Raw genomic sequence first — 26213 nt, 5'->3', positions numbered from 1 at the left:
TTCATATACCCATTTACAGCCCTGCATTAATCCCTATGTGAGGTGGGATGGTAGTTGGTAAAACACACCAAGGGAGAAGCAACAGGTAAGATAGGTTACAGAAAGCTCTTGTAGGATGAAACATTGGGGTTGGAGTGTATCAGGCACAGTAGCATTTTCCAGGCAGGTGACTAGTTGCCATGGCAATCACATGACACTTGGCAAGCTCACTTAATAGCAGCTGGAATCAAAAACATAAGGATGGTAAAGTAAACACACTTCACTTTTAGAGAGGATGTCAGCTTTAATACATTTTGCTTAGATAACAGTGCAAATCTTCATTACAGTCTATAAACAAAACCAGTGTAATTGTCAACCATTATCGGCACCTAAACTTAGAGTAGTAGATGAGCCAATAGGAAAAGATTCTTACATCGTGATGGAGGTTTAAGAAAAGCTGCATTTCATTCTGTAACAAGCACATTATATCCTCAGTAGCCTTTAGTAGATACACTGATCCTGCCATTCTCAGATCCTGGAGTTGGACTAGACAGGGACCTGTTAGTACATGGTTGTTCAACAGCTGGACACATCCCAGCATGCCTTGCCACAGTTTTGCTATTAGGGACTGCTAAAACTGTTACAGGGCATGCTGGGATATGTAGTTCTACAACAGCTGGAGGACACATGTTGAACATGCGTTTAGTACAAATGGAAGGTATGTGCAGCATGTAAAGCAATATCAAGCATTTCATATGAATCCACTTCTATACTTTATTTCACTGAATGGGACATATGTAAATACTAGATGAAAATGCATTATTAGTACAAAGCATGTTTGTTACAACATATACATGACAATACTTTAACAGACCATACCTTTTTCCCATGTTTTTCCGCTATGCAAAAATGACCACCATTAATTTTGTAGCGGATCATTCCTGTTAACAGTATATAATACGGGATGCAGACATCAGTGTACAGACGCCGCAATCACAGAGATGAAGATAACGTCAGCATCCCGATGGCAAGTATGCAGGTTAGGCACCAGCCAGGGAGGGGGTAGGTTTAGGGTGCAGGGAAGGGGTTAGGCTACTTACTGGCCCGTCAGGATCCTGAACACCGGTATCCCTGTCAGTTTTCTGACCACCAGGATCCCAACCACCTGCCAATCATATGTATTCTGTAGTAACTATGTCAGGAGTAATAGTTGCCACCGTAATTTGCTTAACACAGGACCCGCAGTTGCATAACTGTTTAGTAAGAAAGTTCTATTACAGCCAGAGAGGAAAATGAAGGGTAATTGCATTCACAATGATATACAATTTAGTAGTCCATAACTCATGTTAAGGAGCTAGCTTGACATTTGCAATAAAATTAAAAGTAGCGAATATTTCAAACTGCACATTAAAAACAAATGTATTACCCTTATGTCTCTGCCTCAGCTGGTTCTCCTGATCACACTATAGCCAGATTCAAACTTCCCTATTATTTATTCCAGCATTCGATCATTAAGAGCTGTTTACTAAAATACACAAGCCTTTCAGAGCAATATAATAACTGTGAAATGTCTTATCATTAGGAGAATATCTAACCTAAATAATTGTAGAAGATCTGGCACATCTCTGTGTGTGCAGTGGATGCCCGTACACGTGTCCTAGCAGCTTCCACTGCGAGGGAGACCGAACTCCTCTCCTAGTGTGGGCTGGCCGCTGCTTTAATTATGGGAGGGGTGGGTTAAAGGGGGTTGGCATTCATGGATAACTGCAAATGATTCAAGGGTATTCTCATCATATGTCTGTAAGTTACTAAACGGTGATTGACTTATGTATAATATTAATCGGGTAATTTATTTTACAACCATCTCTTATATCAAACAAAACATTTAAAAGAATTTCCTTAAATCTAGAAGATCGCAGGTTATGCTTTTATCTGGAAGCCAATTCAAAATTAAGTCATGCCTGTGGCTTGTTTCATAACTCTTTGCTTCTCGGCTGGTCTCAGGTGAATACATTAATGTTAGTGATGCTTTAAATTTTCACATAAAACCCACAGAAAAGCAAACGCTTTGTAAATATAGACCCACTTTTCTTCAACTGCTGTCAGAACTCATAAGGGGTCTATGTACTATTAATCATGGTACTGCCACAATTATAATGTATCCATCTCGCCACCTATATTTTAATTTTTATTAAAAATATCCTTGGGTTTATACTGCTGTCCCTGGAGTTATAACCCTGGCATTTAGAAGAAGTCTTTCACAGACTTCTCCAGGGGAAGCCGTTACTGCGAATGCGCACGGTGTCAGCTTCCGGAGCCGGCCGGGGGAAGAGATCAAAAGAACTTTCTGTACCTGGAGCCTCCATGGGCTTACAGTAATTTATGCCATCTGAAGATGGTGTAAACTACTGGTGCTAAACTTCAAAATGCTTTACTTTTTGGAGTTTAGTAAATAGGGGTCAGATCGTAGTCCCCATTGATAATAGGGACTGTGATCTGAAGAGCTAATTAGCACATTGCCAGAGATTTCTGTGAAAACCTCCTGCATTGTTCTATTAGTAAATAGCAATACATCAAATCATGCAGAAACTAGTGTCTGCATAATGTTATGTAAAAATCAGCTTGACACATGGGCCCCAAATGTATCTTAAGCATAAAAAGTGTTGTCATCTCAAAGAAATCTAACCTTCTTGAACATTTTGTTAATGCATTATACACAAACAGGTCATATTCCATTATTTTGATGATATCCTTTAGCCCAGCAGTTCAACCTCAATCAGCACCCCCCCCCCCAAATTGTACCAAATGAGACCAAACAGTATATATGTGCTTTTACCAGCATTTAACTTGAATTGTGGTGCTTCGTTACGAACGTTTCTAGTTCTCCCAGATGCGCATCAATGCAGACGTAAACTATACATTAATCTAGAAATGCATATCAAACAGAATGTGGTTAATGCCAGTAAGTATGTAGCCTTGAAGTCCAGCGTACTATTACTGTTTGATAATATATTATATAGAGTATTGATAGACAATATTAGCTCATGCCACAAAATGGCTGTCTGCATTGGGAATAGATAATGGATACACTTAGAATACAGGTTACAGAACATAATTTGGCATTAAGTCTAACAAGGTCATCTGGTACCAAAATTACCAAATTCAATCCAACTTTAGACCAGTTTTCACAAAAAGTTAATTTAATGCAGAGCTTTCTGCAAAGTAGCATCAGCCGAACAATGATTGCTTTAAATACACAGTACTGTGGTTTGTATAAAAGAAAACCACCTTATGCGTCTACATTATTCATTTAGACAATAACTTAAGGCAATGAGAAAACATACAAATGTAAGTGTTGTAGTGAAAATCTAAAATGATTTCATTAGAAAAAAAAAATAAAAAATTAGTAAAACTGCTCATCTGCCGCTTCCTCTGAGAGCCTCCTGGCCACGTTCACTCATAAGGCATGTTCCCGATCACTGGCTCCCAATGGAGATCCACCAGAATTGGCAGTGTCACTGCAGTTATAGCTCATTCAATTAGCTTTATATCATGTTCCACCCCTTCACTTCCTAAATCAAAAAGGAGATGGGAACGTGGTGTTAATAGCCACTAGCAAAGGCTGGAATCAGTAACGTAATAAAATCCATCTGTGGTTAGACGATGTCACGGACAAATCTTGAAGTCCTATTGTTGAATTTTCACGGTCATATTAAGACAAATTTAGAGGGATGCTTATACAGCGCAAGCAATTTATACTGGTCACAGGATCAGTTAGTTCACATTCCAGGGGAAAGGTCCATTTATGGTGGATGGAGCACATTCAAGTAACACATGGTATGAAAATAGAGGATTGTAGGAAAGAGTACTGCACATGCAGTGTCAGCCATAGAAGGGTTGTCAGGGAGGGAATTCTTCCGACCAAGACATGAGTCTATTTTCACAGTATTAGTTCTGCTTTCTTGTATCATCTCAGCTGAGGGACGTTGAGACTTAGCTATGAGTCTCAGTGCCATTAGGGGTTAGCTTGGTTTTCTTTTCGACTCTAGGTCCTTTGGCAGAATACTGAACCAAAAGAAAAGGCTCTTTGGTCTCTCCTTCCCCAACAATACTCTCCTCATCTTCTGATTGGCTGATCTTTTGCAAGCGAAGATAACACCAGCAACCCAGAATTAAGGCACCAAGAGCTGCTATGGCAATAAGGATAACAATTACTGTAACTACCCCGGTGGTGGGGTTATGGTCCATAATAGACATGGCTGGGACTGGTGTTCAGTCGCTAAAATCTAGTTTAATCTTCGAACCTTGATTCAGTTGGGAGACTGGTAACTGCATGAATATCAAAAGAATAAAATATTAATCATACATAGATGCCTTGCGGTCAGTCTAAACAAACCATATACAAACATGTTTCATCATTTAAAGAATGTAATATAAAAATGAGAAGTGGATATAATTAAGTTTATGGTTTAGAACTGTGTTGCAGTTATATAAAGCCTTCTACCACCCCCATATAGTGAGGAAGACCCTCCCACCAAGGCCCAAGTGCTCTGATCTGGCTAGTTGGCCCTCACTTCAAGTTGCATGATACCAGGGCCGTAACTAGGGTAGTGCAACCTGTGCCATCGCACAGGGCACCGCAGGGGGCGCTGTTTGGGCCTGTCAATTTACCTGTTTATTATGTCTCACTTGTAGCTTCCTCTTATCCCCAGCATCTCCTGGCCTCCCCTATCTCTTCCCTGGTCCTTCCCCATGAGGCCATGGCCCTTTTTCAGGTGCACTCTTATGTTCCTATTTAAAAAATGGGTGGAGGGCACCAAAAAGTCTAGTTACGGCTCTGCACGATACGAGATTGTTCACAAGCACAGCCAGACCTCCAGCTCTGACAGATCTGCCTGAACAAGCAACTCTATGGGAGAGTCAACACATGTGTAATTCGTGTAGTCAAATACAGTTACAGCCAACCTCCATGTGACACATATGGCCCAAAAGAAAATTTGATGGAAGGGATATAGAACATTAATCCATTATAAAATTGCAATAACCACTTTAATCCCTTTATAGCAATGGGCCTAAAACCTGGTCCTCAAGGCACCCCAACAGTCCAGCTATGCATGGCTGAGCACAGATGGTTAAATCAAAGTGACCAAGGTACTAATGTATTCACCTGTTCTCAATCATGGATATTCTTAAAACCTGGACTGTTAAGTCCCCCATACATCAGCAACTGATTGTGTATAAAAATCTTTGCAGAATTGCCACAATCGATTGCAAATTGCACAATTGCTGATGTATGGGGGCCTTCAGGCTGCCTTGAGGACTGAGTTTGGGCACCACGGCTTTATTTAATATAATCAAATAAGGTTTACATTTTAATGTATTCATTATTCTGCAAAACTGAAAAAAACATAATATAATATGCCATTTTGTGGAAATAAAACCAGGAATGAATCACAGCCTCCTCCATCAGCAGCTGCAATTATACATCACCCGAAATAGACCAACCGCACAGGACATTAATGCGCTTCCAACACTGGGCAGAGATCAAAGGGAAACAGTCTACTTCTAAAAGACTTTATTGTCCATCTACTCCTACAGATGTGTCCTCATACATCTAGCCTCCTTGCGTGTTAAACAGCCCTTCTAATCGTGCCATGCCGTGACTCAGTAGTGCACAGCGTCTTCCGTGCGACTTTTTACCTTCAAATGCTTATTTGCAGTTCTGTTAATAGGACGCACAAGCAGCTTCTGCTGATGAAAGGATATGCAGCATGTCTATGTTCCCTGTGCGTCTGCATGTGAAACGCTACATTAGTGTTAAGGTGCATATACACTATACAATATAAAAGACAATTATAACGACCTTTATTGTTCACAAAAAAAAAAAAAAAAAAAGAAATCACAGATGCACAACTCCAAATTACATACATACACAATCACATATTCTCAATTTTTTTTCTGTGGTGGTTGTGCTGTTTGGATGCCTTCTGTCTTGACAAAGTCCTGCTGGACTTGTGAATATGTGAGCTAAAATAAAAAGTCTATTTTTTGCAAGTGAGAGTGCCAGACACATTTTGCAATAAATTGAGGTTTTTAACATAATCATGGCCATGGCCATATCCAGGTAACCTCTGTAGGGTAGGTCCCTAACATACAGAGGTCAAATCCATGGCGCAGGATACCCCCAAACCAGCTCAGCCAAGCCACCCCAGGGCATCGCTCTAATGAGAAAAGTGAAAAGATATATAAGAACAGCTACATACGGTGGATAATGTGCCCACACTGAACAGTTTAATATACACGAAAGAATGATAACGATGTCTTTATCATTCAGTCCCTCATTAGTCGTATAGTGGATATGCACCTTTACAACCGCTGACACTAACGTAACATTTCACATGCAGGTACACCCGCAGATGCAGAGAACATAAGCATGCTGCACATCATTTTAATCGGCAGAAGCTGCTTGTGCGTCCTATTCATATCACTGTTAATACCCCTTTTACACCAGAGCTAAAACCCGGGTTATTGCAGGGTTAACCCGGGTAACTCCTTGGTGTAAAAGGGGACAGGGTTTGATTCGCGGATGGAGTTACCCTGCAATCCAACCCAGGTACAGTGCATCTGGAAAGTATTCACAGCGCTTCACTTTTTCCACATCTTGTTATATTACAGCCCTATTCCAACATGGAATAAATAAATTTTTGTCCTCAAAATTCTACACACAATACCCTATAATGACATGTAAAAAGTTTAGATTTTTGCAAATGTAATAAAAAAAAAAACTAAAGAAATCAGATGTACGCAAGTATTTAGTCTTTGCTCAATACTTTGTTGATGCACCTTTGGCAGTAATTACAGCCTCAAGTCTTTTTGAATATTGTCGAAGCCGGATAATTGGCTGAGACAGGATCAGTTTAAAATTAAATCTACGCGACGCCATTTTGCGAATGGCAATGAGACGCCATTCTGCGACTGGCCGCCCAACTCCATTTTAGTGAATCTCACCCATTATAAGTACATACGGCGATGCTATTTAGCGTCGTGCAATTCCCACGCAATAGAAAGAAGTAAAGTCCTTACCATATAAATAGTCACCAAAACATATAAAATGATCAACCCTGCAAAACACGTACCATGGTGTACGCCACAAACACGTAGTTGTAAAGCGCTAACTAGTGTCTTTTCTTAATTCCCCAATACTTACACACTTACATAAAAGGTTCCCTAGGATTAAAGTGTAGTATTCAAGGTTTATTCACTAATGTTGTGAAATAAAGGTTATTTGATATCTAAGGTTTAGTACATGGGAAGCAGACAGTGTTTGGTGTTGTACTGATCCACTGGGTTTCAGATTTCCGGTATCATCGGTAAGACGATTGCAATATAAGTCTGCAAACTATGGACTATAGAGAGTTAAGACATTAAAATGTATTCTGTAATGTTATCAGCTTAGATTAGCATGCAGCGGGAAAAAGGACACAAAGGGCTGTTGGTTTGTGTCCATTCAAATTGACCTATGAACTATACTGTAACAGAAGAACCACCAATGGAATCATGCCAAACTGTTCTATTGTATTGCCTCTCTGTAAGGGTATTTATGTGGGCTCTCTAAACTTGGATGCCAGTCTTCTTGCTGTGCTGTTGACAGATTTCTATACGGATGCCGGTATCTGGGTCCAGAGCACGTGCGTATGCAACTATACCTTGGGTCTGTGACTTATTTGCGATAATTGTCTTAAGATTACAGCATGTAACCATCTGTTTTTATATTGAATAACTTTTTGTGCTTTGGAACCACACTCAGTCTGAAAGCATTTATTTCTTGTGAAACTCATAACGCTAAATAGCGACAATTAGAAGGTATAGGCAGGATAAACAGAAGGTATAGACAGGATTTTAGAAGGTATAGACAGGCAGGAATCGATAATATGATGCCACAAGCTTGGCACAACTATATTTGGGCAGTTTCGCCCATTCCTCTTTGCAGCACCTCCCAAGCTCCATCAGGTTGGATGGGATGAGTCAGTGCACAGCCATTTTCAGATCTCTCCAGAGATGTTCAATCGGATTCAAGTCCGGGCTCTGGCTGGGCCACTCAAGGACATTCACAGAGTTGTCCTGAAGCCACTCCTTTGATATCCTGGCTGTGTGCTTAGGGTCGTTGTCCTGCTGAAAGATGAACAGTTGTCAAGAGCAGGTTTTCATCTAGGATGTGTCTGTACATTGCTGCATTCATCTTTCCCTCTATCCTGACTAGTCTCCCAGTTCCTGACGCTGAAAAACATCCACACAGCATGATGCTGCCACCACCATGCTTCACTGTAGGGATGGTATTGGCAAGGTTATGAGCAGTGCCTGGTTTCCTCCAAACATAATGCCTGGCATTCACGCCAAAGAGTTCAATCTTTGTTTCTCATGGTCCGAGAGTCCTTCAGGTGCATGTTGGCAAACTCCAGATGGGCTACCATGTGCTTTTACTGAGGAGTGGCTTCAGTCTGGCCACTCTACCATACAGGCCTGATTGGTGGTTTGCTGCAGAGAGTGTTGTCCTTCTGGAAGGTTCTCCTCTCTCCATAGAGGAATGCTGTAGCTCTGACAGAGTGACCATTGGGTTCTTGGTCACCTCCCTGACTAGGGCCCTTCTCCCTCGATCGCTCAGTTTAGACGGCCGGCCAACTCTAGGAAGAGTCCTGGTGGTTCCGAACTTCTTCCATTTATGGATGATTGAGGCCACTGTGCTCATTGGGACCTTCAAAGCAGCAGATATATTTCTGTACCCTTCTCCAGATTTGTGGTCTAGACAATTCCTTGGACTTCATGCTTTGTTTGTGCTCTGACATGCACTGTTAAGTGTGGGACCTAATATAGACAGGTGTATGCCTTTCAAAATCATGTCCAATCAACTGAATTTACCACAGGTAGACTCCAATTAAGCTGTAGGAACATCTCAAGGATGATCAGTGGAAACAGGATGCACCTGAGCTCAATTTTGAGCTTCATGGCAAAAGCTGTGAATACTTAGGTACACGTCACTATGGGGTATTGGGTGTAGAATTTTGAGGACAAATTTATTCCATTTTGGAATAAGGCTCTAACATACAATGTGGAAAAAGTTAAGCAATGTGAACACTTTCCAGATGCACTGTAACTTGCAGGGTTTAAAACAGGATTAACCTGTGAAACCCTGCAGTGTAAACTGCGCCATCCGAGTCACGGTGACCTGAATTGCGCCACATGTCTGCCGATTGGCTGTCTTCAGTGGCGCTTGGAGAGGAAGTCATCTCCAATCATTCACTTCACAGTAAAAGCCGGGTGTCTGCATACCCGGCTCCAGTGTGAACGGCGCCGGCTCGGGAAGATCCTGGGTCGGAGCCAGGGAAATACCAGGTCTGATCTGGATTGGAACCCTATTCCAACTACCGGGTCAGACCCGAAATTTTGGTATAAAAGCAGCATTAGACATTGGAATGTAAAAAGTTGCACGGTAGACGCTCTGCACTACCGAGGCACACAGAGCTGCCGTGTTGTGGTGCGATGTTTAGCGCATGGCGAATATATGTTTGGGACACATCTGTATAAATATACACAAGTATTCTACATGGAGAAAGTTTTCCATTTATAAAATGAGTACAGCTGCTAATTAATGGCTGAGATATTGTAATCTAAGCATTAGCACTAACAGTGGCTGAATTAAAACCAGATAAACCATTTGCTGGGCTGAAAAAGTATTGTCCGATAACTGTCTGAAGCTCACTAGCAACATTTCTCTGCAAAATGCCTGTAGCCTTTTAGGTTGTCAGATACGTAAAGTATACAGCTGGGGTGAAAGCAATGACAATCCCTCCTCAGACGGGTTAATGTGGATGCAGCTCTCACAGGGCTCAACTACTGCTGCGTTTTCACAAAGCAATTTGATCCAGTCTTGGCATGACAGGACTAATCACCAGGAGTCAGGGGTCAGTGTATTCACAGGCCACAGAGACAGGAGGAAAAAATAATAAAAAAAGAAGATTTGCCACAGAGGGACACTGCTTCTGTGCATAGCCGAGAAGGAGAAGCTCCTAGAGTGCTGACACAGTTCTGTACAAGGTTTCATCGTGGTTTATTTGTAAGGCGCCAGAAAACCCCACAGATCCAGACAGTGTGTATAACAGATCACAGAGACAGAACAAGATCATGTGAGGATTAGAGTCATTATCCTCATAATTTGTATATAGTTCTGTGCAAATTCATCTTAAGATAATTTAACGTCCTTTTTACTTGCGCCATTTGCCTACACATATAGCATATGATAACTAGGACCCTAAAACTATATGTACCCCATGCTTAAAGATAAAAAGCTAGAAATTCCCAATTTTTTGGCCATGCACCCGCAGTCTGTTTTCCTGTGTGTATTATATGCGACGTCATTGGCACAAGACTAGGTGCATTTTACTTTTGTCCTACACTCCTAGCACCGCAGTGCCAATTAGACCATATGAAAACCAGCATTAGCTGAGAGGTTTCTTCCTTAAACCATTTCAACCTCTTCCCTTAAATTATTCATTTAGTTAATGCTGCAAAATCCCCAACAACTGCCTTTTGGACACAAACTCACTGTTCAGTAAACTATCCTAGACGTAGGCATTACAATGAACAATAGCCCAAGAGGTCATAGGTCATTATGTCTAGTTTCAGCGGATGGACTTCCAGGACATGCTGCAGGGTTTTTATACTCTAGATAAGTTCCCAAACTGGGTGCCTCAGGACACTTGCATGGGTGCCTTGGGTTGGTGGTCCTGTACCAAATAAAATGATTTTTAGTCAGTCTGCTCGGCAGTCATTAGCACTGATTTTGCCCATCAAAAAATGTGGACAAAAAGTGCAGCCCTGTCAACCACCACATAACCGAACTTTGACATAACCACAATTTACTTCAATTATTGCCGAATTTCTCAATAAAAAAAATAAAAAATTGGCCCAGTGGCGCCGTGGGAAAAAAAATGCTGATACTCTGGGGCGCCGGGATTCCAATAAGTTTGGGAACCGCTGCTCTAGATCAAGATTAGGGCTCCTATATTTTTTTCTCAAATATAATCTAGGACACCCATGCTGTTGAAGCCATAAAACACTTTGTAATTTGTGTTAGGTACAAAACTAAATAAACAAAATGGTGTGAAAGATTTCTTGTGGGAAATAAAGCACATTGGTGCACTATTCACATCCCAGAATCCAGGTGACATGGAGGCTCTCTGTACAGATAGCATAGAAAGACTTTCTATGGCTTACACTCATGTTCTTTACTTTTTTCTCATTTATAAGTAATGTTAAATTCCGATATGGTCGTTCATTTTGTAGGATAGGCTGCCTGGTCTAGCGCTACGGAGGCTTCGCATAAAACCCTTTCACTACACTGATGAGCCCTACATAGGATGCAAGCTTGTGACCATGTAATTATCTGAATACTAATGCTGGGCATACACTACAATTATCTGTCCAATCTGGCTGGTTGGAATGAAAATCTGGTAATGTATGGGAGCCAATGACAGTCGACTATATGGTCTTAAACACTGGGCAAAAATTATTGGTCAAATTGTTTAAATTAATTTGATTTAACCAATTTGTCTGAACAACCATTTTTGTCTGTTTTCCAGTGTTTGTGAGCAAATGGACGATTGTCATTTTGCTCCCATACATTACCAGGTTTTCAATCCAACCAGCCAGATTGGACAGATAATTGTATAGTAGTGTATGCCCAACATTAGTGGGTAAAGCATGGACATAAACCACTGCAATGTAAATGATATATCCGAGAAACAGCAGCTCCTGCACAGAGAATCCTTACAAGAGCTCTGCTTCCTATAGTGCAGGAGTTCTCAACCACGGTCCTCAAAAAACAAACACACAAAGGGGCATATTTAATTTGGGGCAATAATAGCAAAAATCCCGCACCTGCAATGTTTTACCAGGTGCAGGATTTTTGCTATTCATTCAGGTCCCCCACCCCCCCAAGGACTAGCAATTGGAAGATTAGCTTAATTAGCCCTTAATTACTCCCAGCAGCCCCCTCTTCAGTGACAAGATGGAAGGGAGGCCACCGGAGCCTCCAGGCAGGTTTTTTTTTTTACATGGCGCAGGGTTTTCAGAGCTGAAACCCCCGCAATCCACTTTTTTTATTGGATACCACGGGTATCGGGAGCACATATACCCACGGTAATCCAAAATTGGGCGCAAGGTTTTTTTTTGCCTCGCGCCCAATTGGATATGCCCCTAAAAGTTCAGGTTTTAAGGATAGCCATACTTGAGCACAGGTGTCTTAATTAGTACGGATTTAACCATCAGTGCTCAAGCATGGATATCACTAAAACCTGGACTGTTAGTGTGCCTTGAGGATGGAGGTTGGGAAAAACTGCTATAGTGTTAGATTTATGCTTTACAGCTAAATATTTTAGACACAAAACTGTCATTATTTTAGCAATCTCTTTAATCAATAGGCAAACGAATAGTCATTTGGCATGAGCCTGGCAAGTATGGACATACAGTATATACTGCCCATATAGTGCATTGCTGTAAGACTTATGCCCAAATCAACTGCTACATACACATTTTTAGCCTATGGAAAATTCCATCGCTGGATGACAGCCTCAGCTGCTCTCTGCAACCTCCCTTCCAAGTGACAAACAGAAATCTTCTAAAGGAATCAGCCCTGACAATTAGTCACACATCCTGGGGAAGCTCAAGTGCTGTATTTGGATAGGTAAATCCGCAGGGTTGCTTATAAAGGATCAATGTGACAAGATGCTACAAGTAGGAAAGGGGCACAGAAGAGTTAAAGAATTTATCTCCACTAAGTTTTATCAAACTGGTCTGTCAAGTAGATGAACTAAGATACTGATGTGTATATGGATGTATACTCTGAGACAGACACGAGGGAATCATTTGCTAAAATAATGTACTGGGGCAAACGCATGAATAGTTGGGGGGGTTCCTTGTATGTATATATTAGATATACTGTATAGCATACAAACACTTTCACTTACTTGATAGGGGCGGAGCCGGGCACCTTGCAACATTAAGCTCTGCTCTGGCAACATAATACTGCGATTCGCAAATCGATTGCAAGAGGTTGGGAACAAAATGATGCAAATCTCCTGGTCCTACAGACCCACACATCGCAGCATAATGCAGGGCTACGTTTGGCGGTGGGGGGATTTCTGGGTACTCCGAATCCCCCCCCTCAACCCTGCATGCGCCAGTGATGGAGACTAGTCGTCTACACATCCAGATGTTTAAATCAAATTGACTTGGGATATCCTTAAAACATGGACTGTAGTGACTGAGTTTGTGAAACTCAGCCCTAAAGTAGCAGATCTGCCTGTGTGAAGACATGTTTGCCGGTGATAAAACTTCTGTAAGAGCATTTACAAATCAGCAACTCGGAAAACTGGTCAAGACAACAGCTGAAAAGTCTTGCAGCGTATTCAATTTGTTTCCTGAAACCACAGACCACAATCACAAATGAGTCAAAAAAACAAAATAAGAATGACATTCAGCAATTTTAGAGTTGCTAACATATCAACAATTACAATGTGAGTGCAGTAAAAAAAGAAAGCAGCTTTAAAAATACTTGGATGTCTTTTGGCTACATACATCCAGTATAAGGCAAATGAATTGTGCATTTTTTTTTCATATTTCACTAATTGAATATAGCTCAGATGTTTCTCATCTTCCAGATCAGTGGTTTTCAACCTGGAGTACTAATACCAACAGGGGTACCTGAACACTTTTCTGTAATGGCAGGGCATCCTGGTGCAGGTGCGTAACTAGACCTAGAGGGGCCCCCCATAGCCAGACATGTGGCAGGAGCAGACAGACCGGGCACCAGATCTAATGTGTACTGGCCACATCACTGTGTACACACATTAAGTGTGTACCCAGCTGTAGACACACATGGAAAGCAGTGTCCTAGGGATCTATAGCCCCATGCATCACAGTAGGACCCAGATGACAAGAAAGTCTATCCCTTTAAAATAAACCATATGTGGGTTCCTTCACACGGGAAGAGTGGGGTAAGGTTCCTCCCCGGATATCGCGGCCATACACTGCAATATCTCTCAGTCAGTGTATGGCCACAACATCTGCTGGGTTTCAGCTGGTCAGATAATAGGACTGTCAGTCTGAGACATGTTATGTGACGGTGTATGCCCAGCATAAGAGATGTGTACTAAGTCTTAAGTCTGTAAATTTCACACATCAGCAGTTGTAGTGGAACATTCACCATTTTAGGTGTTTATAATCTGCAATATATTAATTCCACTTTACTTCTGGTAGATAAAGGGGAGATGATGGGACACAAGGAAACATTAATACTGTCGAAGCTGAGTAATTGGCTGAGACAAGTTCAGTTTAAAATTGAATCGCGGCGACGCCATCTTGAAAATGAGATCGCAAGACGCCATTTTGCGAATGGCCGCCTAAGCGCCATTTTAGATAAACTCACATTTTAGTACATGTGGCGTTAATACTATTAGCACCATGCGATTGCATCTCCCATCATTTCTCATACACGATAATACGCATAATAGCGCTGTTAACTAGTCGCATATTAGCACATGCACAAGACCCCGAATGAAAACACCGTTTAGTAGCTAAATGCGCTCGCATCTGCACTAAGTTAACTAGCGTCTTCATATCAAACCCCGTACACTCACACATTACATATTCACTTACAAGGTTCCATTAGCTTTAAGATATAAGATTTAAGTTTGTTCGGTTAATATAAATGCTGTGAAAAAGATATTTGGTAACTAAGGTTTTATACATGCTAAGAAAGCAGTGTTTGGTTTTGTACTGATACGTACTCTTTCCACAGTATTCCGATGTAATCGGTGGGGAGATCACATCATGCATTCTCAAGTTATGGATCGCAGAGACTTCAAGCAACAACACGTATTAACTGTTAGGATGTTACAGGGGGCGGGAAGGGAGAGACCCCCAGCTGTTAGAGGCAGGGAGAGTATTTGAACCAGCCTGTTAAATGCTCCGTAACAGATGGATCCCCCTTGGGAACCAATAGCATCAGCAACAAACGTCTCTATTGTTTTACTTATTCCTGGGGGGTATAAATGTGTGTGCTCCAACACTGGGTTTTAGTTTTCGTGCCGAATGCTGATAGACGAGGGATTTCTTGCTGTTGCCTAGCACCTGGTACTGGAAGCGCTGCGTATGTATACTGTACTTGGGTCTGTATAATTCCTTTTGCGCCTAAATTGTGTCTGGATCAATTGCGTGTAACTGTCTGAACTTTTACTTGAATAATACTTGTGCTTTGGAACCACAGATTCCAGGTCTAAGTCTTTATTTACTGTATGACTGCGTACGCAAATTAGCGTTATCCTTAGAAGGTATAGGCAGGACATTAGAAGGTATAGGAAGGTGTGTTTAGAGGTTCTGATCCAGTATCGTTAATACCCATGAGAGAGTGCAGCATGTGAACTACATGTAACCAGTGGTGTAACTAGGGTATTTGGAGCCCAGGGCAAATTTGAAAAGCCCCCCCTCCCCCTCCCGGCAAAAAAAATGGGCGTGGTCACTTAAAAATGACACCCCTTTATTTTCAAACTGAACATTCCTATTCATATGCACCTTAACCCCAGTAGTACCCCTTATACAGTACCCCCAGTATGCAGTTGTGGTCCCCTCTTATGCAGGCCCATAGTAGTGCCCTTTATACAGTATCCCCAGTAGTGGTCCCCTTATACAGCCCCCAATTAGTTCCCCTTACTCAGTACCCCCAGTAGTGGCCCCCCAAATGCAGTGCCCCACGTAGTGTTCCCCCTTATGCAGTGCCCCCAGTAGCAGTCGGATTCTCATCTCCAAGCACCGGCTCAGCAGTGATGTTATCAACTCTGCATTATTGCCTGGTCGGGCCGCCAGTCTGAAAGGAGTCTCAGACGGGTCGCACCCAACATGGATGAGTGTACAAATCCCAGGTGCGACACAGCATTTGCGATGTGAAAGAGGAAGTACTTTCATATGAGAGATGCTAGCGGAGGATAATGATAGGAGGTAGATTAAGGGAAGCTGATCTCACATGGATACAGTCAGGGACAGACTGGGGCTGTACATCAGCCCTGGCAGTCCTTGTGTGCACAAAGGGGGCGTGGTTTCATTTCAAGGGGAGCATGCCACAGCACACCCCCCTCTTCTCTGCCCACTGCTGCCACCCTTTCCCTCCCCTGCAGCATAGTGTGGAGGGCGGGGGTACTTGCGCCCTTCTCGAACCGACCCAGAAACAATCGGCCCTTCTGGCAAATACCAGAAGTGCCAGATGGCCAATCCGGCCATTATTATACAGTCAACTTGGCCAGATATTATTGCATGGGTAGCCAGAAAGGAACATATGGCTTGATTTCAATTGGATCAGAATACATTTTTGTTCACATTTAAGGTGCATCAGAACGACAAATGCGATGCGCGTACCTGCGGGTCATTAATCATATCTTCAGATCTTACTTACTGCAGGTAAGATCTGGCGATCTCAAACAATGCACTAAAAATCATTAAGGATGCTTGATAGCTTGTTATTAGATAGTTTGACTAAATGAACACCTTATGCACTGCCAGAGAGTTACAGGGAAATAGTTAACGACATTGCATCATTTGCAAGTTTAGTGTGGGTACCTTTAGATTTGTAGTCTAAGTGGCAGGTCCATTCTTGCCATCATACAGTAATCTCCTAAAATGCACGCTCCACCATAATGTGCCCATGTCTCACCTACTAGTGAGCCTGCAGTTTCCTCTGCACAAAATGACACTGGAAGCTACCAACAGAGGAGACAAACAGATGCTTCACTGAGCAAAGCACCTGCAATGGGACACTGGGTACCCAGAAAGCTCTAGCACGTGTGCAGTTGTGTCCTCAAATGGAAAACAAACCTAATGAAAGTAATGTTTTTTAATGGGAAACTAAAAATGAAAGTAATGGTGCATACACTGTACGATCAGTCAGCGATAACGATATAACTTAATGATCTCCCTGCACCTTCCCAGTGTGCTGGATGATGGATATCGATCATCCAGCACACCACCAACTACGATCAGCTGTGTAATCTGGACTATATCAACCAGGTTGGCCTGCATGCACGGCCGATGGTCGATATCATTATCGCCCACACATGCCCGCGCATAGTTGGTCGTTTGAGGGTTGGCAGGCACAAAAAAAAATTAACGATCTATACGATAATGATATGATCCATATCTTTATTGTTCATATTGTGCATTTGTATCGTACCGTGTGTACGCACCATTACAAAGGGCACTACAGTGCACATACAATGGTGGGGTTGGCCATACATGAACCACCAACTTTACATAGGAATAAAGACATAAGTGAAAACTTTCTAACATGTGGATTCTAAGCTACAAAATTAAAACTGACCAAAAAGTAAAATGCAATAATCGGGAAATCACCCCTGCATTCTGCCCTCAGTGTGAGGCTACAGATGACACGACCAGTGCCCGATTTAGATACACAGGTAACTGTCTATTGTGTATAAGATCCCATCATCTAGCCCCCTTGCTTATTTTTCTCTCATGCATACAATGAGGACAAGTCATTTTAGGTCTGGCCTATAAGGACATCAGTTAATAAGTTGACCTAGATGTACTGGTGACACCAGAACAAGGTTACTAAGAGAACAGACATTCTGAACATAAAACGTCATAGTCAGCGTGAAGTGGCCCAAATAGTACATTGCAGTTCTGTCAATTGTACATATACTATACACAGATTTATGCTTCGGTGACTGGTTTGCCCACTAACCACAAGTGCCCTTTAGACACCATTAACAGTTATGTATTATTGGTATGTCCCTGCCAGAAGTACTGCTTTAATGTCTGTTACACACTGTATTAAGTTTATTTACTTACATATAAATGGGTAGGAGTATGGAACCCAGGGGTTCCCGTGACCCCATACCCACCTATAGGGCCAGATTCAGAAATGCATGCTATTACAGCCGTGACCGTCTTTATGATAATGCCGCAGCTGCTGGGATTTGTACAGAGACGCCCACCGGCTGTGGTGCTAATCCGCTGCTGTGCATATTAAGATGCACCAGCCCTATGGCACTGCAATTTCTCCATCTGAACATGGCCAGATGCAGGCATGTCGCTGACCACAACACACCCGCATCTGGCTGGTCACAGGTCTGTACCACCCAGAAATGTCCACTGAAATTGCCTCTGCATGCGTCCAAATTCATTATGGCCATCAGCAGTAAGTACCATGACGCATGCGCAGAGGGGAAACATCCACACTACGTCCACCACTGACTCAGGCCCCTAGTGCGGAGCACCGGTCTCCCGGCAGCACTCTCGCTTTTACTTGTATTCTATGCAGCTAAACAAATTGGGATCAGGATAGGTCTCTAATCAGGTCCCATCCTCCAATACAACATGCAGCCAGCCTTATACATGATGGTGCTGAAAGTAGCACTAGTAAATCTATTGCTGCCTAAAATTAAAGTAGATAAAATGCATGTTAGCAGCTTGCACGTGATCGTAACAATACAGCAAAGATGCTCAGCTTAGTCTACATTAGCTTTATATGTGCTACTTAATTTAAAAAAAAAAAAAAAGTCAAAAAGGTGTGTAATTTAAAATATCTGCCAATGGAAGAAGTCTTCATCCTTGAACCCATTTACTAAGAAGGTGAGGTGTACCATGAGTAATTAGTCTAAAGATCTACAGTAAAAAGACAATGTCTAGATAGACACCAGATGTTAGACAGTCAAAAGGCAGAGGGTCAGGCACCAGGAAAGAGGGTTAGGGTTAGAAAACAAAAAGCCATGTGTCGTCAATTTTGCCGTCGACCATATTCACGTCGACCTTTTGACACTGGCGACCTTTTTACATGTCGACCTATTGACTATCTAACATCTGGTGCCTATCTACATATGGTCTACCTTTTTACAGTAGATCTTTCAAACCACATCCACCATGGGTAATACCACACCTATCACACAGCATGTACACAGGATAGAAATATCAGAAGTACAGAATGACAAGATAACCAATATCCCTGACACTGCGTCAGGGCTCTCATTATTATTAAAATTTTTGACAGTTTCCTAAGCCCGGATGTACAAAGCTATCTGGTTACATGACACCACTACACAAACATTAGGTCACCTTACATGCGGAAATGAAGGAAGCAGGATGGATGCCAGGATGAACAAGCAGTCTGAGGAATACTGAAGGATAAATTCAAAATGTAATGTTTTAATAGGACAAAATCACAGATTATGGAGACAGACTGTACAAACTATGTATTAACAAAAGATTCCCTTCTATGTACTGAAAAACTCTTGCGATAACCACTGTCCTCGCGAGTTACTGCCCATGGGAGTCTATGACATTGGCGAAAGACTGCTCCTGAGAATCTGACACTGCGCATGCTTCGCTTTTCAGAGTTTGCTTTACACCGTAGTCCCTATTGATAATAATGAGGATTGCGGTCTGCAGCGCTAATTAGCCTTCTGCAGGAGATTTGGTTATTAACATAGCAAGGAAACAAAATTATGCAGTAACTGCAGGCCACTTAAAGTGTGACTGTAAAGCAAGATTTAAAGTGTACAACACTTAAGGTGCCTACACACTTGGCAATATTTTACTCGATCTGGCCGATCCAGACGCATTAGAACGACAGATCGTGTAAAATATGCCCAAATCGTGAGTCCCCACTCACTATCACAGTGCGAGTCCCTGCTGATTGCACAACGCATCTTCAGATGTGCCGTATGGCAGATGTGCCAATCTGGGACACAATGCACTGGAAAAAAGTCTGGATGCATGAAACATTGTTTGTAAATTGGACACTTTAAACACCAAATCGTGTGCAGAGCTGCCGGGCAGGAGTTTCAAGGAAAATCGTGCACATCGTGGGATCATGAGCACATCACCAAGTGTGTAGGCACCTTTAGTATTCAACGCTGTTAACACTTATTTTCTTTCTAGATGGATATTACATTTATGAATAATCAAGGGGAGTAAGCAGTCAGTTTTTTACTTTATATTTCTACTCCAGAATAGCTAGGACTATTGCCCTCGAAATATAAACATAATATTCATGCATCATTTACATTTCGTGTAAAAATACAGCAACAGTATATGTTTTGCACACAATAGATGTTCTGCTTTTTCACATTCTCAGTTAAAATTGTGTCATGACAATTAACATTACCCTTCAAAGGGCTTCCATGTACTGTAAAAAAGGCATACTGAGATGATATCTGGGGTACAGTTCCAATTCGTTTATTTGCCGCTAACCTACAACTACACTGGCAATTTGTGTAGCGCAATTAGTTTTGCCCCCAAGAAAGATCAAATGTGACTGCCTGGGATATGATGTGTTTTTGCCCTAAAAACAAGAGCAATGTGACAAAGATGCACCACGAACTGAACAACCTATATTGTTGCAGCCAGCTGTTTGTATAGCAGACTTTGGGCCTGATTCAAAGATGGACCGAATTGCAGACACACATGGCTGTGCAATTCCATCCATCACAAATGCAAAAACAGCAGGAGGTGTCTAGACACCTCCTTGCTGCATATGCGATCCCAGCACTGATCAATGGTCGCTCCTTTGGCCAGGCTGAAGCTTACCACAGCCTGGCCGGCTCCTTGCAGCTGCGAGGCCAGAAAATCTGTGTCCACCAACGCAGACCCTGGCCTTGTCCTCTCCCCGTGGAAAACTGGAACGGTTGCCAGCCACACACATTCTCCGCCCCCAAATGCTGCAGCACGTCATACTGCGGCTTGGGGGGGCTTATTCATGCGCTGGCCCCAAACCATCGGATAATGTTAGCACATCTCTGAATCAAGCCCCTTATACAAATACATGTGACAGAACCTGTGAGTTGTCTAATGAACTTCTCCATCTGACAAAGGGCTAATGGACCTTAGGGGTCATTCAATTAGGTGTGAATTAGGTCATGCTTGCTGTTCTGACAGCAAACTCGCACTAAGAATTACATTTGCAATTTATTCCATATGTGCATTGCTTTGAGGAAATGTGAAGGTTTTTGTCTGAACCCCCTGAGCAGGTGAAAGTAGGGACATTCCTTACTTTACCGTGCAGAACCTTTGGTACACCCCAACCCCCCAATGAATAATGATGCACTTGGATGGGTTTAAAAAGCATAATTTGGCCTATAGAGACATTGACAGGACAGCTATGTGGGGGCGTCAATGCCGAGGGACAGCTATGTGGGGGCGTCAATGCCGAGGGACATATCAAGGTGTTGAAATGAGGGCAGAGTGGCTTTAGAACTTGCAGATGGGAGCTAAAAGGATTTTTTTCCCCCCCAACTTATTACAAAAGGGTACTAGAACACAAAATCACTTTGGACATTTTTAAAAAATGCTGGAGAGGCTTTAATTTGCTGAAAACCACATGCTGGCTATCATTTTTCCATTATTAATAAGAAGTGCAAAAATCAGCCATTTAACACCTTTTAGGAACCTCCAGTAATTTCCTTATGGCTACTAACAGCCTTCCGCTGTCACTTTTTGGGGTTCAGGGTGATTATCCCACTTTTTAATGCAGTTCTCCCAGGTCACATTTTGCAGAAAAGTTGCGCAACCTCCAAATACAGTGTGTTCAGCTGGAGTGGGGACAGACATACTCGGAAAAGATCACGCGAAAAGAAAAACTTCACATCCAGCAAAACCATCCGCATTGCATTGACGCTGAAGCAGTGAGAGAAAATGCCAAAGCTGTCAGATTATAGCAAATAAGTTACAAAGTGTCCTTCATATAAGGAAACAGTCCATAAGCCATAATATTACCATCACAAAATACTTATAAAAAAGACTTTGCAATGGTCACATGTGACTCGTGCGCCAAAACTTACAGTTCTATATTCCATCCTCTTATTTATATACTGTTGTTTTTTTTGGTTCTTTGGGATATGGGGGGGGGGGGGGAAGGGGGTATTAGGAGTGTCATATGCACATTCACCTTATTATAAGATGCTACAGAACACGCTCGAGTTAAAAAAAAAAAAAAAAAAAAGTGTCTGGATAGGTAATAAACAAAAGCTATGTATACATTTATTAATATCTGAGGGAAAACAATCCTGTGAAATGTGACGGCAGTATCCATAATTTGCTTTTGACCAAATACTTTCTAAATAACGGTCATAGCAATGTCAGCCTTAGATGTGGGTTACTATGTCTCCACGGACAAACGTGAGCAGATAAGGGGTCCACTTCCCTTGTGGCGTTAGCTGCTGCCAGTAAAAAGGTGAACATTCCTGGATTATATAACTAATGGCTGCAGACTTGTTGACAGAATATCAGGGTACATGTTTGCAAAGCAGGATAAGAAACTAATGGGAAATATTCACTGTAGTTCCTAACACATTTCCTCTGGCTTCTCCTCCTACTGTATGTTACAGCACATTGGGAACAAAGGCCCAGCACTGCTCCAAACCAGAAGCAGATGGGTGTTAGAGACTTCGCCTCCCAGTATCATGTATCCTCGGCTAGCATTGCTAGCAGCAGGGACAATGTTTATTTCCTTACAGGTTGCAATTGAACCCTTTAGAAATCCCTGATCAGACAGTCCAGCTATAAAGAGCCACTGAAGAAATAACTAGGCAGCCTGGAACCCAATAATCCAGCATAATAAAAAGAACTAGTGACTATATATGTGAAATGCAGTATGCACACAATGTGCTACAATGTTAGCGAGGCTGCCTCAGATCACGAGTGTAGGTGACAGCTGAAGCAGATCTGGCTGCACAATACGTACAGCTATATACAATGTAACTACATTACCCATTAAATCATTCATAACCTGCACAGCTATATACAGTGTAACTATACCAAACACCCATGAGATCATTCATAACCTGCACAGCTATATACAATGTAACTACACCACCCACGAGATCATTCAAACTGTGCAGCTATATACAGTGTAACTACACCACCCATAAGATCATAACCTGTGCCGCTATATACAATGTAACTACACCACCCACGAGATCATTCATAACCTGCGCAGCTATATACAATGTAATTACACCACCCATGAGATCATCCATAACCTGTGCAGTTATATACAGTAACTACACTACCCATGAGATTCTGTACACCGTAGATATATATATATATATACACACATATATATACATATATATACACACACACACACACACACACTACATATATACACACACACAATGTAACTACACTGCCCATGAGATCATACACACCCTGTGCAGCTGCTATACACAATGTAACTACACCACCCTGCAGATCCTGTGCAGCTATATATAATGTAACTGCAGCATCCATGAGATCCTTCATAATATGGGCCAGATGTACTAAGCTTTAGAAAGTGATAATATGGAGAGTGATAAGCTACCAACCAATCAGCTCCCAACTGTCATTTTTCAAACACAGCCTGTAACATGACAGTTAAGATGCATATCCATTAGGCGATGGGGTAAGAACAATATGATTACAACATCATTATCGTTCAGTCGTTCCTCATCCTATAGGTGCCCACACTGAACGATATGCCATTCCCGAATATGCCCAATCTGTCATAATCGGCAGATTGACCTGCATGTTCAGGCGATGATTGATGACGAAAACCACCAACAGGAGCGCACATCGCTGGTCTTTTGACATTTTCATGCCCAATTAATGAGCGATTGAACGATTATGACATAATCGTTCAATCGCTGTTTAATAGGCAAGTGGATACACGGCATTAGAAGCTGTGTGGCTGGTCATTAATCACTTTTCAGAGCTTAGTACATCTCCCCTTATGTGTAGCTATATACACTAAAATCTACAGTACACCACCCATGAGATCCTTCATTACCTTTGCATGTATATACAATATAACCACCACCCACGAGATCATCCACAACCTGTGCATCAATATACAATGTAACTACTCCACCCACGAGATCATCCATAACATAGTATATAGATGCACAGATTAGCTACAACGTACATGATATCATGCTCACCCTGTGCAGCTATATACAATGTAAACACATCGTCCATGAGATCCTACATGATTGCTACACTAGCAGTGAGGACACAAAGGGAATGTTAGAGCATGCACTGTGCAGGGAAACCATGGAACATACCAGAGAGCTGCAGAATTATTGCATCAACCGATTAAGTGCTGGACTATACTAGCCATGCATGTAATCACACACCAGGGCGCATTGCCACCAGCTCAGCAGCACTCAGTGAGGTGACAGGGAGCCCTGACATACCATGCACCCACACACTACTGTGCTTACAATGCCGCTCCGCAGGCAACGGCCATGGGAAGGCGCTAGTATACAGACACACACGTCCATAGATTCAGTAACAGCGCTGACCTCTTTCGGGCTGAAGTCGGCGGCCGAAGTAATCAGCGATCCCGGGAACTATGTGAGCTGCAAAGCCGCATCCTTCCCTAGCACACCACAGCCCAAGCACAGCAGCCTCGCTCTCTCATTTACATAACGGTACCCGCTTATTTATAGAGTGCGATGACGTCTGCAGAGAACAGCCGCCAATCACATACTAGCAAGAGCCTCCAGCTTAGTAACAGCTGCAAGGAGGGGTGGGCCCTAGCAACGAGGAACGAGTGGGGGTCACATGATGAACCGGGATCACGTGATTGGCCACGGGGGTCTGTGTGTTGATGTTATTTTGTGTGCAGGAATTCAAAATAACGGCAACAAACTTGTATATTCTCCTCCCGGGGCAGCTCCCAGCAACTGGCGGCTTGTTACGTAGCCTTTACATTTGCTATAGAAGCAGTGAGCCTGGTACTGCAGTATTTGACGAACAGTTCATAGCATAACAGTTCATAGCTAAGCAATGAGTTAATTAAAAAAGTGCAAAGTGTACTTACACATTTCTTTTGTATAAGGCTGCATTTATATTCTGTGTTATACCTGCCAAGTGCCAACATTATTTAACTCCTGGAATTTGAAGAATGATGCAAGTGACAAGGGAGAGATTTATCAAAGCCTCTAAAGAGAACAATTGGACAGGTTGCCTGGTCTGGGGCTGTAGAAAGGGTAGTGACTAAATCCCCTTCAGGGAGAGGACCCTGATAGAAAGGCCCGCCATCCCTCTGTGTGCACTTTTTTCCCCCTAGGGGCGGGGGCACAGGGTGATGCATACTTGCCTACTTTTGAAAAGTAGTTTCAGGGAAATCATATAAGGTAGTAAAGAGCGCCACACGCAGCGCGTCTCGCCGTTGAGGGGCGTGGCCAGCACTACTCAAAAGACGTGTCTAGATCCACCTATGGGCGTATCTATTGCCAATTGGGTGTGTTCTGGATCAAATTAAAATACAATGACTAAGTAAACACTTGGCAAGTGACGATGTAAGTTACCAAAATATTAGGTATCGCTGACATGAAGACAAGTTTATGTCAGTAAATTTCCATATAGAGACAGGGGAATAAGGGGGCCTTGCAAAAGGAAATGTGAAGAAAGTAAGAATATGCTCCTCCACAATCATTCTTTATGATGTAATACATAGATGACCACACAGAATTCCAGATGACATTTGTTGTGCTCACTGGCACAAATGATCATATAATAACACATCTTCCTATACACTGACACCCAAGCCCCCCCCTCCCCCAACTGACATTTATATGTCTTTACTCTGCACCACTGACATTACTACTAGATCTCACCCTGCACCACTGACATTACTACTAGATCTCCCCCTGCCGTGCTAACATTACTACTAGATCTCCCCTGCAGCACTGACATTACAACTAGATCTCCCCTGCAGCACTGACATTACTACTAGATCTCCCCTGCAGCACTGACATTACAACTAGATCTCCCCCTGCCGTGCTAACATTACTACTAGATCTCCCTTGCAGCACTGACATTACTACTAGATCTCCCACTGCAGCACTGACATTACAACTAGATCTCCGCTGCAGCACTGACATTACAACTAGATCTCCCCCTGCCGTGCTAACATTACTACTAGATCTCCCTTGCAGCACTGACATTACTACTAGATCTCCCCCTGCACCACTGACATTACTACTAGATCTCCCGTGCCGCACTGACATTACTACTAGATCTCCCCCTGCCGTGCTAACATTACTACTAGATCTCCCCTGCAGCACTGACATTACAACTAGATCTCCCCCTGCACCACTGACATTACTACTAGATCTCCCGTGCCGCACTGA

General features: G+C 42.5%; 1 protein-coding gene across 1 annotated transcript; it reads right to left on the bottom strand.

Annotated features, from left to right (window-relative positions):
• Window positions 1–263: 263 nt before the first annotated feature.
• SNN (stannin) lies at window positions 264–24480 on the bottom strand. The gene is made up of 2 exons (XM_088466774.1): window positions 24378–24480; window positions 264–4308 (listed from the first exon to the last, which is right to left on the bottom strand). The coding sequence occupies exon 2, from the start codon at window positions 4234–4236 to the stop codon at window positions 3973–3975; it is 264 nt and encodes an 87-aa protein (XP_088322900.1). The 5' UTR covers window positions 4237–4308; window positions 24378–24480; the 3' UTR covers window positions 264–3972.
• Window positions 24481–26213: the final 1733 nt, after the last annotated feature.

Source organism: Taudactylus pleione, unplaced genomic scaffold (genome assembly GCF_031769625.1).
Source record: "Taudactylus pleione unplaced genomic scaffold, aTauple2 ptg000066l, whole genome shotgun sequence".
Lineage (NCBI taxonomy): Eukaryota > Metazoa > Chordata > Amphibia > Anura > Myobatrachidae > Taudactylus > Taudactylus pleione.
Note: the sequence above shows the minus strand (reverse complement) of the source record. Positions and strands in the feature narration are given on the sequence as shown.

What these genes read in the sequence shown, in the direction of transcription:
- SNN (XM_088466774.1), bottom strand. Translation starts at nt 4,236, where the DNA reads ATGTCTATTATGGACCATAACCCCACCACCGGGGTAGTTACAGTAATT.